The following is a 15,742-nucleotide window of genomic DNA, read 5'->3' on the forward strand; positions in this document are numbered from 1 at the left end:
GAGTCCCCGCTCCCACAGCCATTCAATCTCTCTAACTACACTGGCATTACGTTGACACTCAAGCTCTTGGCACTATAGGTTTGAACACACCCAGATGAACACACAATTATTTATTTTCTTTTCTTTTCTTTTCTTTTCTTTTCTTTTCTTTTCTTTTCTTTTCTTTTCTTTTCTTTTCTTTTCTTTTCTTTTCTTTTCTTTTCTTTTCTTTTCTTTTCTTTTCTTTTCTTTTCTTTTCTTTCTTTTCTTTTCTTTTCTTTTCTTTTTTTCCTTTTTCTTTTTTTTCTTTTTTTTTTACAATATTTTATTAACATTTTAAGGTATTTGTATTTATCTTTTCATTTTTCTCACAAATACAATGAATCCACACATAATGATATACTGATACACAATAACAACACACATCAACACGTTAAACACAAAGCAAAAAAACTAAGCAAAAGCAAGCAAAACAATGTTTGTACTGTAACTGTACCGTGGATAGTGGCCAAACGGTTAATCGGTCGGCCGATATATCAGCTTTTTTCGAGGGCTTTTTAAAATAATTAGCATCAGCCGAGTCCTGTCTATAGTGAAACAATATTTGGTGATGGGCAATGAGGGAACAAAATTTGATCACACTAGCTTGCTTAGAAATAATGGGTACAGTACATCTAGTTCCAAAGATGCTTATCTTGACAGGTGGAGTTACATTTACAGTACCTTTAGAGATTGTATCAAAAATATGTTCCCAAAAATGTGAAAGCTTGGAAAATGTCCAGAACATAATGGGACAATGTCCTGGGTGACTGGTGGCACCTGTCACACGAGTCGAGTCAATTCTGAGAACATTTTAACAAGCCTAGCTTCATTACTGAACCCTAGGTAATAGTGCGTCACACTGTCACATTGACACATTTTGAGCTATGATTGGCTATTTCTTATTTAGTATGACTCAGACTTAACAGACACCACACATAGTCATGGCCGTGCTAAATCAGTGGCTGCGGTTACATGAGGGCTTTTTCATTCAGAATGAAAACTTCAGAATTAATTAATTCAGAAGTAAGTTTTTTGCTGTGTGTTTACATGGGAAATGGTCATTCCGAATGAGTGTTTACATGGACAATACTTTAAAATCCCATTATTTCATTCCACATCAGGTTTGGGGCTGGGAAGGCTTCTGATTGGATAGGGGGCGGGGCGGATATGTTTACGTCCAGTGGTGGAAAGTAAATAAGTTTTACTTTAGTAGTATTTCTACTTTACTTGAGTATTTCACTTTTATGCCATATTACTTTATATATTTATAGAAATTAAACATGTTACTATACCATTATTACTATATATATTTATAGAAATTAAACATGTCTAGTTTCTTATAATTAATCGCAAAACAAGAGCATAATATAGCCATACCAATTACATGGAAACAAGCATGCACAGAAAGACCAGAATGAACTTAAATCCGAATGAGTGTTTACATGAGTCCACAATTGTTTCAATAGGATTTAAAAATGGAATAATCCGGTCAGTTACATCAGATCTAAGTTTAAATCAGATTGGCCATTTTCATTCCGATTTAAGTTTTTGTAGGTGTTTACATGACAACTTTTAATAGGATTTAACTTTTATTCTGAATGAAAAGGGGATTTAACTGTCCATGTAAACGTAGCCAATGACTATCAGTGTAAGGATGGTCGCTGGGCCACAACAGGATTGTTGGCTAATGGGGAAGTGTGCAGGTGCTCGGAGCTGTCTAATTACTTAAATCAGGTTCTTTAATCGAGGTGATTTGTCATGGCTGATGCAACGGGGAGCCCCCCACTCTGATCGATGTCCCTGTCCCTCTCCACCCAACTCACTGGGTCTTTGCATTGCTGTAGGCATAGGTCCTGGCTAAACAGCTTTCATTTGGCCTATAACATGTGACTCCTTCCCTCAAATAAGATGGTTTGATACGCACTTTCACATTCATGCATCAGTTTACTAAGAATTTAGATTTTAATCAAATTTCCCCCTTCCTGGCTAAGAATGCCAAGTCCATTTAGGCCTCTGCTTTAGGAAAGGCTGACTGCATGTGGCTTTACAGGTACAAGTATTCCAAATTATGAGAGAAGTGAAGCTTTGATTATGACAATGAATTAAACATAATTGTTCCCTAAAAGATTCTAATTAAAAGATAAATTGAAGAAGGCTTTCAACTACTTAAAGCTGTTTACAGATCTTGCCCCCCTGATTTCTGGAGGAAAAGTATTCTACAAATTAGGGGCAATTATACAGCATTTTCTTCTGTGTTTTGATTGTATCATCCAGTAATACACCTACTTACTTACAACGTAACACTCAGTACTGGAACCAATCAGGGAGGGAGAGCAATGAGGAGGAAGGGAAACAGAGGTGAAGATTCTCTGAGTAGCCAATACAGGCCTTCATTCTACATTTTGACTTTTGCTATTATTATCTTCACAAGCCCTTTTTGCCTTGTGTACACGTCCCTTTCGGGGGCATGTTATGACAGACAGTAAAAAATAAACACACTGACAATAACAGTTAGTATAGTACTGTACAGAAGCGGCGAGTGGTTAACATTAAGGTGATGGCTCCTGCTCTGTGCACGGAAAGCAATGAATATAAAATCCTGGTATTTGCCCTCCATTGTGTTGCCCTGACATCTGCTGTGCTGAGAGAGATTGCTGTACAGCGAGACCTGACAGTGCTGTCACACCGGCTTGCTTGTCTTGCTCTCCCCTCCTCTCTCTCTCTCATTCACTGAGCTTACAGCTCTGCTGATAGCATCCGGGTTTGAATACCTATGTATTGAAATGGCTGTATACTCGTAGTAAGGCAAACACTCCTCAAACCACTGCTGTGGTCACAATGACACAAATGAAACAAACCATTTTTAGAATTCATCTTGCATCCACTGGGAGTTGAGAGAGAGTGGCTGAGGGAGAGTGTATGTTTTCAGCACCTATGGGTCGGACAGCTCCCTAGTACATTTATATGGCCTGTATGCCAGGCAAGGAGAGCTCATGTTTCAGATGCGATTAAATGGATACCGGTAGATGGATATGATAGACTCAAAGAGAGTCACGTTTTATGGCCTTCACATTTCTCTTACAAAATTAACTCTTTTGACGTACACTGCAAAACTACTGATGTAGGTATAATTATGCTCAGCTGTATGGTAGACGACAGCCCACGCCTTTAACAAGATATTTGCTGCCATGAAGTCACAATGTGACCATTCATATTTCAATCCCAATGTTGCCTTTTATAAGTCTGAATTCTGCTTGTCTGAGAGGGTGATATCTTGCTTCTCCCAGGACGTTCCCATCCCCCACCACCACTTCTTATCTCTGTCTCTGTTGCTTTGTTTTTAACTGACTATGTAGAGCTATGGGCTCTGAGTCACCCAAATTATATTGCAATAGAACAATAACAGCTTAGAGAGGTTTTGAAGTCTGAAGTTTATTTAGCAATCATAGCATAAATAATTGTCATTCTCTCCGTAAGCATCTGTCTCCCTCTCCCTCTAGTCTCTATCACTCATATTGTTTTAGTAGGTCTTTATAGATCATTATCAGAACAGTTAATGAGCTCTGTAATTAGCTTGAACAGATTGTGAAGGCGACATGAATTTGCTTGAAGAGCAACTCAGTGTGCAGTACAAAAATGCCATGTACAGTATTGTCAAATGATTCAAGAATTCCTGATTGGCTCTTCATTGTACGCCAATTTACAGTTGATACAACAATTGGATGCAACAGAATGGAATTGAAAAGGATGGAAGTGGTGGAATTCTAAAGCCTAATGTTTGTCATGCGTCAAAGTATAAATGAGGCTCTTCATAGAGACAGGATTTGGGGATTTGACCGTTTTTCCACACACAGGTTTCAACACTTCTGTTTACCAGAAGTGTTGAAACCAGCCTGCTGTCAGTGATTGTGGCTTCTGGCTTGTAGTGGGTGTACTGGTGTGCACACTGTAGGTGTTGTTCAGTGTGAGCGATGAAGTCAGGAAAGCCTATACTGTATGTTATACCTTTCAATCCTGGAAAGCATCTGTGTCATTCTAGAAACCATTGCTGTCGGGGCAGAAACATCTTATCTCCATATTCTATGTTTTCCATGAGCTTTCTATCATCTTATTATAGTATGCAGTGTCACTGAGCAGTATGGGTGGGAGGGTTAAGGGATTTCTTTCTCTTTTTTGTCTTGTTTATTTTTTTCTTTCATTTTGTTTCATAAAAAAAGTATTTCATATCATAATGTTTATAATAATTTATAATCTGTTCAATAAAAACATATTTGACAAAAAAAAAAGATTAAGTGCTGTGATTTTTGTTTGTTTTTGTATTCATGTGTCTATGAGGTGACAGTACTTCCCTTAGACCCCTTGGTGTGGTTGTTATGTGCAATGATGTCTTCCCTTTGTATTTAGGATTTCTTCCTGGAGGTTGAAAACTTGACAGTCAAATGTGCCAATGAAAAAAAACTAACCCCTCCCCCTTTATCATACAACAGCTGTGGGAGTGGCTTCAGTTCAGGTGGATCTCCACCCATCACCACCCACCAATCAGACATACTTAATTTACTGGTGGGCGTGTCCACATAAAAACAACATTTTAACAAATACTGTACACTTTTTAGAAAACAATTATTCTTCCTTGGGCATGGCCTATATGGGGAGTTGCTGACCTAAGGAATCCAGGGACATTTTGATTCTACAACCAAAAGTAATAGGCCAAAGTGGGCTTTTATAGCACCACCATGAGGCCGATGTGTGCTACTACTTTTTACTGCATAACACATCAGACTGGAAACCCCTCAAGTTTGTTACTGATATCTCTTACTTTGAATGGGAACTAATTTAAAAAATAAATTTTTATAAATTATTATCAATTAAACCATAAATCACATTTTCGAATACAAGCAAACCATTGACCATTCCAATGAAGCTGGTCGTATTCCCTTGGATTGGTGCTTTTATTCCCACGTACATTTCTTCCTTGGTCCATTTAGTTTCTGTGTTGACAGTGCCCTCCTGGCACACTGGCACAGAGACATCTTTTTGAAATTAAGCCCATGACTTATGAACCTTGCTAACAAGTAATGACATGACATCCACGATTAATGAGTCTAATGTGTCGACGGGGCTTGTGTGTGACGTGTGTACTTTCCCTGACTGCTGCTGCTTCTATTTTCATGCTCATCTAGGTACACGGAGGAAGAGATTCGACAGAAAGTGAGCACCTTCAGGCAGATGTTGATGGACAAAGAGGGCGTGATCACGAGAGAGGGCTCGCACACACAACAAATGTAAGTTCTGCTTGTATGTGTATGTACACACACACACACACACACACACACACACACACACACACACACACACACACACCAGCTGTAGTTATCATCAAGGTTGTTATTGGGTTCCTGAATCAGTCTGACAATGTCTCTGTGAGATGATTGAGGGAGTCAGCGTAGTGTAGTGGTTCCTGTTGTCTCCCAGCTAATGATGGGCAATGATTCTGACGCTCCCTGTCACATAGGCTAGAGTAGACTAATGACTCTCTCCCTCTCCCTTTATTCCCGGCACCTCAGCAAGGACCTGACATTTAACTAGACCACACTGTAATAACAAACATCAAAAGGGAGAGAGGGACGTAGGTGGGAGGGATGAAGCAAGGGAGAGAGCATTGGGGAAAGACAAAGAGTGCTGTCAAGTATTTACACATTGAGATATAGGGCAAAGGAAAACACTACTGCACCCCCCCGTCCTGTTGTACATAGAATATACTGTGAAGTTGCACACAGTAATATGTTGTACATAGAATGCAGTGTGAAGTTGTTTGCACAAAGTTAGGTACTGTAGCAGCTACTGGGAAAAAATATATCAAAATGCTGCTGGTATAGTATATACACTATACCAAGATTATATGCACATGTACATTTGATTATGATCCTGAATCTATGTTATTCTATCCTTGCTCTATTTGCACTCTCTTCCTTTAAAAAATAAATAATCTTTTAGTCTTTTTTTTAATCATTATTAAACTGTTATTATCTATGCTGCTGTATTGTCTGAAGGAAGCCAAACCAAATATAAGTTTTACTCTCAGGTACTGTACCTGTACACCAGATGTAACAATAAAATACAACCTTGAACCTTGAAGACGGTGTGAAACCGCCCATAGCCCAAAGAAAGAGAAAGATGTACAGTGCACACACATTCAGCAAGACCTTGCTAGTGAAAGTGCTGTGATGGAGATACTAAAACTGACAGGAGAATGAATAATTTCCCACAAAGCAGTGGCAAGTTTTTGCCCTGCATGTGTTTGCTATTTTGGGGACTGGGTCATCATGCGCTCAAATGGCCGTGGGAAGATATTTACAGTAGGAGGTGCTGAACGTTCAGTAGGGGGTGCGCGAGAGTCAGCGCTCATGTGGTAATTTGCAAATCACCACCGCCCTGGAATTTTGGTGTCAACAAGAAACAAGGACTTTCCCCCGCATATGTTTAGTATTTTGGGGACTCGCCGTGCGCTCATGTGGAAGAAGCGGTGCAGTAGGTAGGGGGTGTTATTTGCAAATAACCAGCGCACTGCAATTTTGGTGTCAACAAGAACCACATTTTGTGCCGTCTGCCTCCTGCCCGGTGTATCGTGAAGCACATGCTCACTTTAGTTGGAAGATGTCTCCAGTATCACATTAGTATCACACTACAACAGAGCGGTTTAAATTCCGAGCGGTGCTACCGAAAAATCTTATATCTTCTTAGTCTTATACTTTATGCACCCAAAATTGTATATGTGCAACCTAGAAATACACTTGCCTGCATTTGTGCGACTGCAAAATTGCAAATAATTCTTCTGGTGCAACCAAAATGGGACATCAGTGTAACAAAGTGAGCGCTACTTTTCTCCCACCATCTGGACAAGCAAACGTGCCTTTTGAAGCTTACAGTTGGTGCTAGTAGTTTGATGGTTTGATCGCTGGCATGACAGAGTAGAGACATCACCGAGCGCAGTATTGTGTCAGTCCAGTTTCTACAGAGGCACACTGAATTATGCATAGCAATACTATTTAGGTACACTGACAATATTGAGCCTAAATCCAATTTGCTACTGCACCGTGGGTATTCTACCCTTCTCTGGACCTGAAAATATGCCCATGCCCCATGCTGTTGACTCGCACTTCAACCTGATTTGTTTCCCCAAAATATCCATTCCATTCCAATCAAATCCAGCTTTATTTATAAATCACATTTAAAACAACAGAGTTGAGCAAAGTGCTGTACAGTTAGGCATAGCAATAACAATGTGCTTTAGAAATAGTTAGTGTTGGAGCCAGCCTGATGGCTATAGGTAGCCCATGGTTCCACAGTTTTGGAGCAATGACTGAAAAAGGCTCACCACCCGCTTTGCTTATAGGAACAAAAAGGAGCATTTGGTTAGCTGACCTCAGTGATCTACTGTAGACGGGACATATAGTTTAAGAAGGAATCGGAAAACATAAACTGGAACGTGTGTTCTTCACATATAAAGGCAACATACCTGACTATTTGAACCTTGACTGAGAAGGGTGCACAGTATAATCCAGAATGTTAATTAATTTAATGTTCCTGATGACTGCCTGTGAGTCAGACAGACTGCTCAACCAGGGTTCTCAACTTACTCCAGTTTTATTGACAGAGGGCCCCACAACTTAATGTTCCAGTCATTAGCAATAAACACCTAGCAGTAAGCATGGCTGGGTCAGCTCATATCTCTGTTCACCGGTGCTCTCGTATTGATTTCTTTCAGGGTAGATGGCAACAGAGAGCGAGAGGATGTGGCATGTAAGCCTTTTCAGAGCCATCTGAGCCCAAAACACCTTTTGCTGTTCGATCAGAGCAGGATCAATGTGGCCCTAGGCTTCTAGAGTTGTTCACTATTATCTGATACAGACATTTCCTCATGATTGAAAAGGGGAATGTTTCCCCTTTCAACACGTACAAATACCAATGTACTTAGTTTCAGTTTCCACCACTGCTCACATCAAGGTCAAGGTCGTCCCCCAAGACTGTGAAATTGCTCTATACATGCAGCTCTGTGATACCTGAGCTAACATTTCCAGCCTGATTAAACTTCCATCTTGCCACCATAACCTCCACAACAACATCTCTCCTTATACTGAAAAGCATTCAACCCCATCAACTCAGCCAACACCCCCCTCAGTCAGACCAAGGGAATATAGCCTACTGTAACTCCTAGCAGCAATGGGTCCTACTCATAGAGCTATAATATAACTAGAGAACTAATTGAGGAGCGATAGCCCCGCCCCCTGCTATTCACTTCAATGGACGTTACTCAGGGGCGTTTTGAAGCCACGACGAATCGAAGTCTTCCGGTTAGTACCCCTCGAGCGTTGATGTGATTGGTTGGCTCCTATCATAGTACCTGGGCCTGCATGGGCCTGCAGTACCACTTTTGACCAGTAGGGACGGCAGCTTCAACATTGCCCAGCCATTCTGCAGGCTTGGTCCTACTCTTATCTGGGTGTGGGATATGATATGTTGAGGTCCTGAGGAACACCATGACCATAGTCCATCAGGGGGAGCTGTCCTATTAGAAAACTGCTGGGCTGCCTCACCAGGGCCCATTCAGAACAGCTGCCTCACCAGGGCCCATTCAGAACAGCTGCCTCACCAGGGCCCATTCAGAACAGCTTCCTCACCAGGGCCCATTCAGAACAGCTGCCTCACCAGGGCCCATTCAGAACAGCTTCCTCACCAGGGCCCATTCAGAACAGCTGCCTCACCAGGGCCCATTCAGAACAGCTGCCTCACCAGGGCCCATTCAGAACAGCTTCCTCACCAGGGCCCATTCAGAACAGTTTCCTCACCAGGGCCCATTCAGAACAGCTTCCTCACCAGGGCCCATTCAGAACAGCTGCCTCACCAGGGCCCATTCAGAACAGCTGCCTCACCAGGGCCCATTCAGAACAGCTTCCTCACCAGGGCCCATTCAGAACAGTTTCCTCACCAGGGCCCATTCAGAACAGTTTCCTCACCAGGGCCCATTCAGAACAGCTGCCTCACCAGGGCCCATTCAGAACAGCTGCCTCACCAGGGCCGAAGCCTACAAATTAAGAGACAGACACAGGGTGGAAAATGAGTGGTTTCTTCCCTAATGTAACTGCAATAAAGGGACACTTCACCCCTTTAGCAACCAGATCTTATTTTTATGATGTTTGGGAGACGAGAAACACTTTCCTGGGGTTTTTATGTGGGTAATATGTGTTTTTAGATATTTATTTTAGTATTTCCAATTGTCCATGATGTTGTGGACACTGGGCTCACTTAATTCCTGGACTACATGTTGTCTCAGTAAGACAGCCCTTCCCCTATCCACAAGGAGGAGCAGTGCACCAAAGCATATGGGGAATTGTAGTCCAGGAAGGAAGTGAGCCCAGTGTCCATGACATCATCGACACTTTGAAATACTAAAATATCTAAAAACACATATTACCCCCATAAAAACCACAGGGAAATGTCTCCCAAACATCATTAAAATAAAATCTGGTTTCAAAATGGAAGTGAAGTGTCCATTTACGGGCCACTAGATAGTTTAAAATTGCATGCGTGATCCAACAGATCTGTTTTCAGTACACTGCTGCTGCTGGTCATAAGTGAAAAGGGTACGTGGCACAGAGCCGGAAACCAAAGTGGATTGTTGGACATTGTTTTATGTATTTGAAATGCCATCTAGTTCATTTCCATTAAAAGAGAGAGACGTCCTCGCTCCTCCAGGTTTTTTATTTTGGTCTTAAATTGATTGATTGTCAATAGTGGATACTAGTCGACTAGTTGAACAGTCGACTAGTTACTTAGAGCCCTAGCATGCGTTTGTGCTCATATGGGCATGGAGACGAATGTCTGCGTGTGAGGACTTTAGTAAGTTAAGTGAGGACTTACTGCTGGTACTGTATTTGGCCACTGCTTGGCCCAGTGGTCCTCAGCCAATTAAAAGCTCTATTCTCTGCCTGTTCGCAGATGAGTAAGGCTGGGAACGAGGCTAGCCTCCCCAATTAACCTATAATATTATTTTATTTTTGTTAGCTTTACACCATCCAGTAGTTACTGCAGCAGTTAAAATATTTGGTTATTATTATTATTATTATTATTATTATTATTAAGAAAAATGTTTTAATTAACACGTTTAAAGCCTCACTATGGTGTATGTTAATACAATATTTTGTCTCCTTGCTCTTCTATTGAGACATTTAGATCGTGAGTCAAAGATCATGTCTCACCTAGACACAAGATCTTATGCAAATTTTGACCTGATGGTCAAGATTACATTTATAAAGGAAATAGAGCATGCACCTCCACTCTAGCCCAGGTGCTAGACAAAAGGCAGTACAATAGAAAAAATAGAGTCTGCAACACTGGTATGAAAAACTCAGCTCCACTGGTTTATTTGATTCAACGTTTCGATCCCTTAGGATCTTCTTCAGGATTTCCTGAAGAAGAAGAAGATCCTAAGGGATCGAAACGTTGAATCAAATAAACCAGTGGAGCTGAGTTTTTCATACCAGTGTTGCAGACTCTATTTTTTCTATTTCCAAGATTACATTTATCCCCCGAGCAAAATGAAGCAGGTGGACTCTAGTAGATCAGTGGTAAAATATTCAGCTGATGAAGCAGGTGGACTCTAGTAGATCAGTGGTAAAAGATTAAAAAAACTCGGTTCAAAGTCGTAGAAGAGGAAAGTTACACTCTCACTCAAACATTGCTCGGGCTCCTTTCCGATGTACTGTACAGTATGTACAGTATCCAATGATCACATTCAGAGTTGTATAAATATCAAACATGGTTTGATATAATCATGACGGCTCCGACTCGATCGGGACACCACAGATTGAATTGAATCCCAAACCCGTGCACGCTACAATAATCTGTGCCGTCTGTCCGTGGTTATTCTGGACATGCTGTTTTGGCCACGGGACCGGACCTAGCACAATTTGCACCCTAGACAAGCTTGCTCTTGCTATATACTACGCTACACATACAGTACAAAAACAAACATAGCTGGCATACTGCACCTTTTATATTTTGCACACTTCTCACTTTCTTCTGTCCTCTAAACTGGGCATCTGATGGCATTATATAGACTAGGGGTGCCCAAAAGGTAGATTGCGATCTACCAGTAGATCACAAAGGCTGTGCAGGATATGCCCCTATAATATTTAATTGAAATATAAAAAATATGAATTAAGGGACTCGATTGCTTGATGAGTGTTGCTGTCTGTGGTGGCATTACAAAATAAATACAAAACATTACCTATTCCATTTCTCCCCTTCTATTTCCCATTCAAATGCATATGTAACGCCAGCTCCGCTATTCCAAAGCACCCTCAGGTATATATTGAAACTATTTTTAGCAATGGTATAATACATTATTTCGGTGGGTAGATCTTGTTCAGCTGGTCATTTTGAAAGTAGCTCTCAAGTCAAAAAAGTGGGGGCACCCCTGATATAGACCATTTTTCGTATTCATTTATATTTTGTGTTGAAATTAAATACTGACTTTCAAAGTATGAATTGTGGTTTAGTTTGGTAGCATTTTGTAGTGACTGTACAACAATGTTGGAGATGAGATGAGGTTGTCTGCCTACCAACCACCCTGCCCGCTGTGATGTGACTTGCAAATGAGTGATATAATGCAGATTGTGCAAGTGTCATCATTCAGAATACCCTAAAAACTAAAACCCTAATTTCTGTTGCAATTTCGCCCCTCCTTTGGCTGGCGCCCTAGACGGCCGCCGGCGCATATGTCTCCTATATATTAGGTGCCAGATGTCCAGATTGGGATATAGGGCTCATCAAGCTGTAAATCGTGTAGTTGGTCCCTGGCCTCAGTGTCATTATTCATGCCTGCTCTTGTCTGTGTGGGGCTGCATTCAGAAATGATCAGGATTCTCTGTCTGTCCTCATTATTCTAATGCAATGATCTCTGCATACATGTGCAGCATGCAGAGACGCTATACACTGACACCACGGCGCGTATTCAGAGTGTCAAGCTGTGACTCCTCCGCAAGTTAGATATTATCGGCATAGATGTTTGTCCGTATGTGATTAAGGATTGGACCGAGTAGGCCCAGGCGGTGGCGTAACCGTCTGGGCACCCGACTGGTGATCCAGTCGCAGTGTGCCGCGGATTCGACTCCCGAGCCCGACACGGCCTTTACTGCATGTCATCCCCCCATCTCTCTCCCGTTTCCTGTCAGCCTACTGTCTGTCCCTTCAAAAACCAATAAAAGGCGTAAGCCACAAAAAAATATCTAAAAAAAAAAAGAAAAAAAAAAAGGATTGAACGGAGTTGCATTGGCAGCCATAGAAAGTTCTTACCCCGGGCTAAAACCGGATGTGACATTTGTGGGCGTTCCTGTCTAGCGTGGTGTCAGTCTATGCTCAGCATGCTATGGAAAGGCCAGATTTTTTTTTAAATTATATATATATATATATATATATATATATATATATATATATATATATATATATTAAAATGGGTTTATCACATTTAAAAAAATCGGCTCAAATATCTATCAATGTTAAGCACAAAGACAAACCAAAAACATTTGTGACTATGTCATTATGGCCAAATTATGGACACAATGCCCATAATAGTTGTTTTTCCTCAGTGTTTTTATATTGGCAGACTTCACTTTGCTCGTTTGTTTATATGCCAAAAGCATCATTTGCTAAACATCCTCACTCCCAAATTGTCATACTGACACTTGGCCAGGACCCCCTTGGCATGCACTGGTTCAATTCACTGGCCAGGACCCCCTTGGCATGCTCTGGTTAAATTCACTGGTCAGGACCCCCTTGGCATGTACTGGTTCAATTCACTGGTCAGGACCCCCTTGGCATGCACTGGTTTAATTCACTGGTCAGGACCCCCTTGGCATGCACTGGTTCAATTCACTGAGTGGGTCGGCCGCTTTTCAAAGTTCAGTTTCAGGTGGTCCCCAGCTAAATGATGTAGAGTTGGTAACTATATGGACCCTTATAGATCTTCAACTCTCAAGAGTTGAAGAATTATAATTTTAATCAACGTTTGCCTGTTATCTCTTCTAATGGTATACCACATCAATACACCATGGAAATGTGGACAAAATATTCTACGTTTTGGGTATGAACGGTTAAATCTCATCAAATGGTGGTCCATGGCTCAAATGCCCAATAAATAATGAAAAGGGTTGAAAATTGGGGTTGAAAGGGTTGAAAACTGGTGTAGTCCGAGTCACGTGACCGATGAATGCAGGTATGAAAGAGAAAAAGGCCATGTTGCCATTAAAAACATTTCAAACGATGGCCTGGGCCGTGGCTCAGCGGTCCAGGCACCTTGGCTGGTAATCCAGTCTGGCAGTGTGCCGCGGGTTCGACTCCCGATCCCGACGGCCTTTACTGCATGTCTTCCCTCCATCTCTCTCCCCATTTCCTGTCAGTCTACTGTCTGTCCCTCCATAAAAAAAATAATAATAAAGCCACAAAAAACAAACATTTCAAACGCATTGAAAACAAGATTAAAACAATGAAGGCAGGAGAGGGCAGAGTGGTGTTGTCTGCTTCGGCTGACTCACCCCTGTTCTATTTGTGTAATGGTTTGGAATCCATTACGGTCTGTCCTAGTCACTATGGTATGCAATTTAAAGGCTGTCCCCGGCTGTACTTAAGTACAGCTTTGAGGTATTTGTACTTATTTCCATTTTCCAATACTTTTACTCCACTACATCACAGAGGCAAATATTGTAATTTGACTCCACTACATTTATTTGAAAGCTTTAGATAGTATAGTTACTATGATTATTATTACAAAAAAACATGCATTAAATACTTCAGCCAGCCTATATACATTTCGGCCATTTGAAATTAGCTGATCTACAAATCTTTTCAAAATATTTATTTGAAATGAGACATTCTGCATAATGAGTACTTTCTACTTTTGGTACTTTAAGTACACTTTGATGCCAATACTTTTGTACTTTTACTCAAATACATTTTTAAATCAGGACGGCGTAGTTCTACACGGCACTATTGATACTTTTACTTTTACATTTCAGTACTTTTTTGAAGAGATATTCCAGAGACCCCCATAAGAGAAGATTTTTACAGCTCTAGCAGTTGATTCTCAACCCGTTTAATTTCAAGGACCCCCAGTTTGACATGCATTAGTCTGCGGACCCCATTTAATAGCATATTTGTATTGTAAAATCAATGTTAATTTAACTCTGAGAGTTAAATTAACATAACCTAACCTAACGGGTCCATTTGGTTCCTAACTATATCATTTAGCTGGGGACCCCCTGGAACTCCCTCAAGGACCCCTGGGGGTCCCTGGACCCTACTTTGGGAATCACTGCTGTACGCCATGTAATGAGAGAGTGAGTGGAATCACTCCTTCTGGTTTCATGTAATTAGAGAGTGAGTGGAATCACTCCTTCTGGTTTCATGTAATGAGAGAGTGAGTGGAATCACTCCTTCTGGTTTCATGTAATTAGAGAGTGAGTGGAATCACTCCTTCTGGTTTCATGTAATGAGAGAGTGAGTGGAATCACTCCTTCTGGTTTCCATGTAATGAGAGAGTGAGTGGAATCACTCCTTCTGGTTTCATGTAATGAGAGAGTGAGTGGAATCACTCCTTCTGGTTTCATGTAATGAGAGAGTGAGTGGAATCACTCCTTCTGGTTTCATGTAATTAGAGAGTGAGTGGAATCACTCCTTCTGGTTTCATGTAATTAGAGAGTGAGTGGAATCACTCCTTCTGGTTTCATGTAATGAGAGAGTGAGTGGAATCACTCCTTCTGGTTTCCATGTAATGAGAGAGTGAGTGGAATCACTCCTTCTGGTTTCATGTAATGAGAGAGTGAGTGGAATCACTCCTTCTGGTTTCATGTAATGAGAGAGTGAGTGGAATCACTCCTTCTGGTTTCATGTAATTAGAGAGTGAGTGGAATCACTCCTTCTGGTTTCATGTAATTAGAGAGTGAGTGGAATCACTCCTTCTGGTTTCATGTAATGAGAGAGTGAGTGGAATCACTCCTTCTGGTTTCATGTAATTAGAGAGTGAGTGGAATCACTCCTTCTGGTTTCCATGTAATGAGAGAGTGAGTGGAATCACTCCTTCTGGTTTCATGTAATTAGAGAGTGAGTGGAATCACAACTTCTGGCCTGCCTGCCTGCCTACAGTACGTAAATGAGTGTGTCTAACGGCGGGTGACCGCCAAGCAATTAGAGGAAATGAGAAAATGGATGTAATTGATATGTGATCTGGCTGGTTATCGGTCAACAAGGTAGTGAATGTGATATGTGTTAATCTTCCGAGCAAAAGTTATTACAATACCAGCAGAGATTATTGTAATAACAACTGTCTTGCAATTGATCTGTCTTGTTTCTCAACTTCTCCTCCTTCTCCCCTGTCTTTGTCATTGTGTCCGACCAATTTAGGGTGAAGAGGAAATCAAGCAGCTCGCCGTCCCCTCGCCCAAAGAAGAGGAAGAAGAAGAAATCCGGCCACCGGAGGACTCGGTGAGTGCATGCATGGCTTACCTGCTGATGATTTGTTTTAAGGTAAGGATGGCAACAAAAATCACAAATCAGCCTAGGAATGTGAACGACAACAGCTTTTCTGTCCCGGATTGACATACGGTATAAGGTATATAGGGCATAGGGCACTTTTCACAAGGAGCCTGGATGGGCTTTCAATCTGTGG

At 41.3% G+C, this 15,742-nt stretch overlaps 1 protein-coding gene across 1 annotated transcript in view; it reads left to right on the top strand.

Moving 5' to 3' along the window:
* The window catches only part of srrm3 (serine/arginine repetitive matrix 3), a gene marked incomplete at both ends in the record, with an annotated part of 41,949 nt that overhangs the window by 5,486 nt on the left and 20,721 nt on the right, over positions 1–15,742 (top strand). The window contains 2 exons of the mRNA XM_083760192.1: positions 5,202–5,303; positions 15,478–15,558. Coding sequence (XP_083616318.1) covers positions 5,202–5,303; positions 15,478–15,558 — 183 coding nt within the window. The remainder of the gene's footprint in view (positions 1–5,201; positions 5,304–15,477; positions 15,559–15,742) is intronic.

Source organism: Protomyctophum parallelum (assembly GCF_964188405.1).
Source record: "Protomyctophum parallelum genome assembly, chromosome: 1".
Taxonomy (NCBI): Eukaryota; Metazoa; Chordata; class Actinopteri; order Myctophiformes; family Myctophidae; genus Protomyctophum; species Protomyctophum parallelum.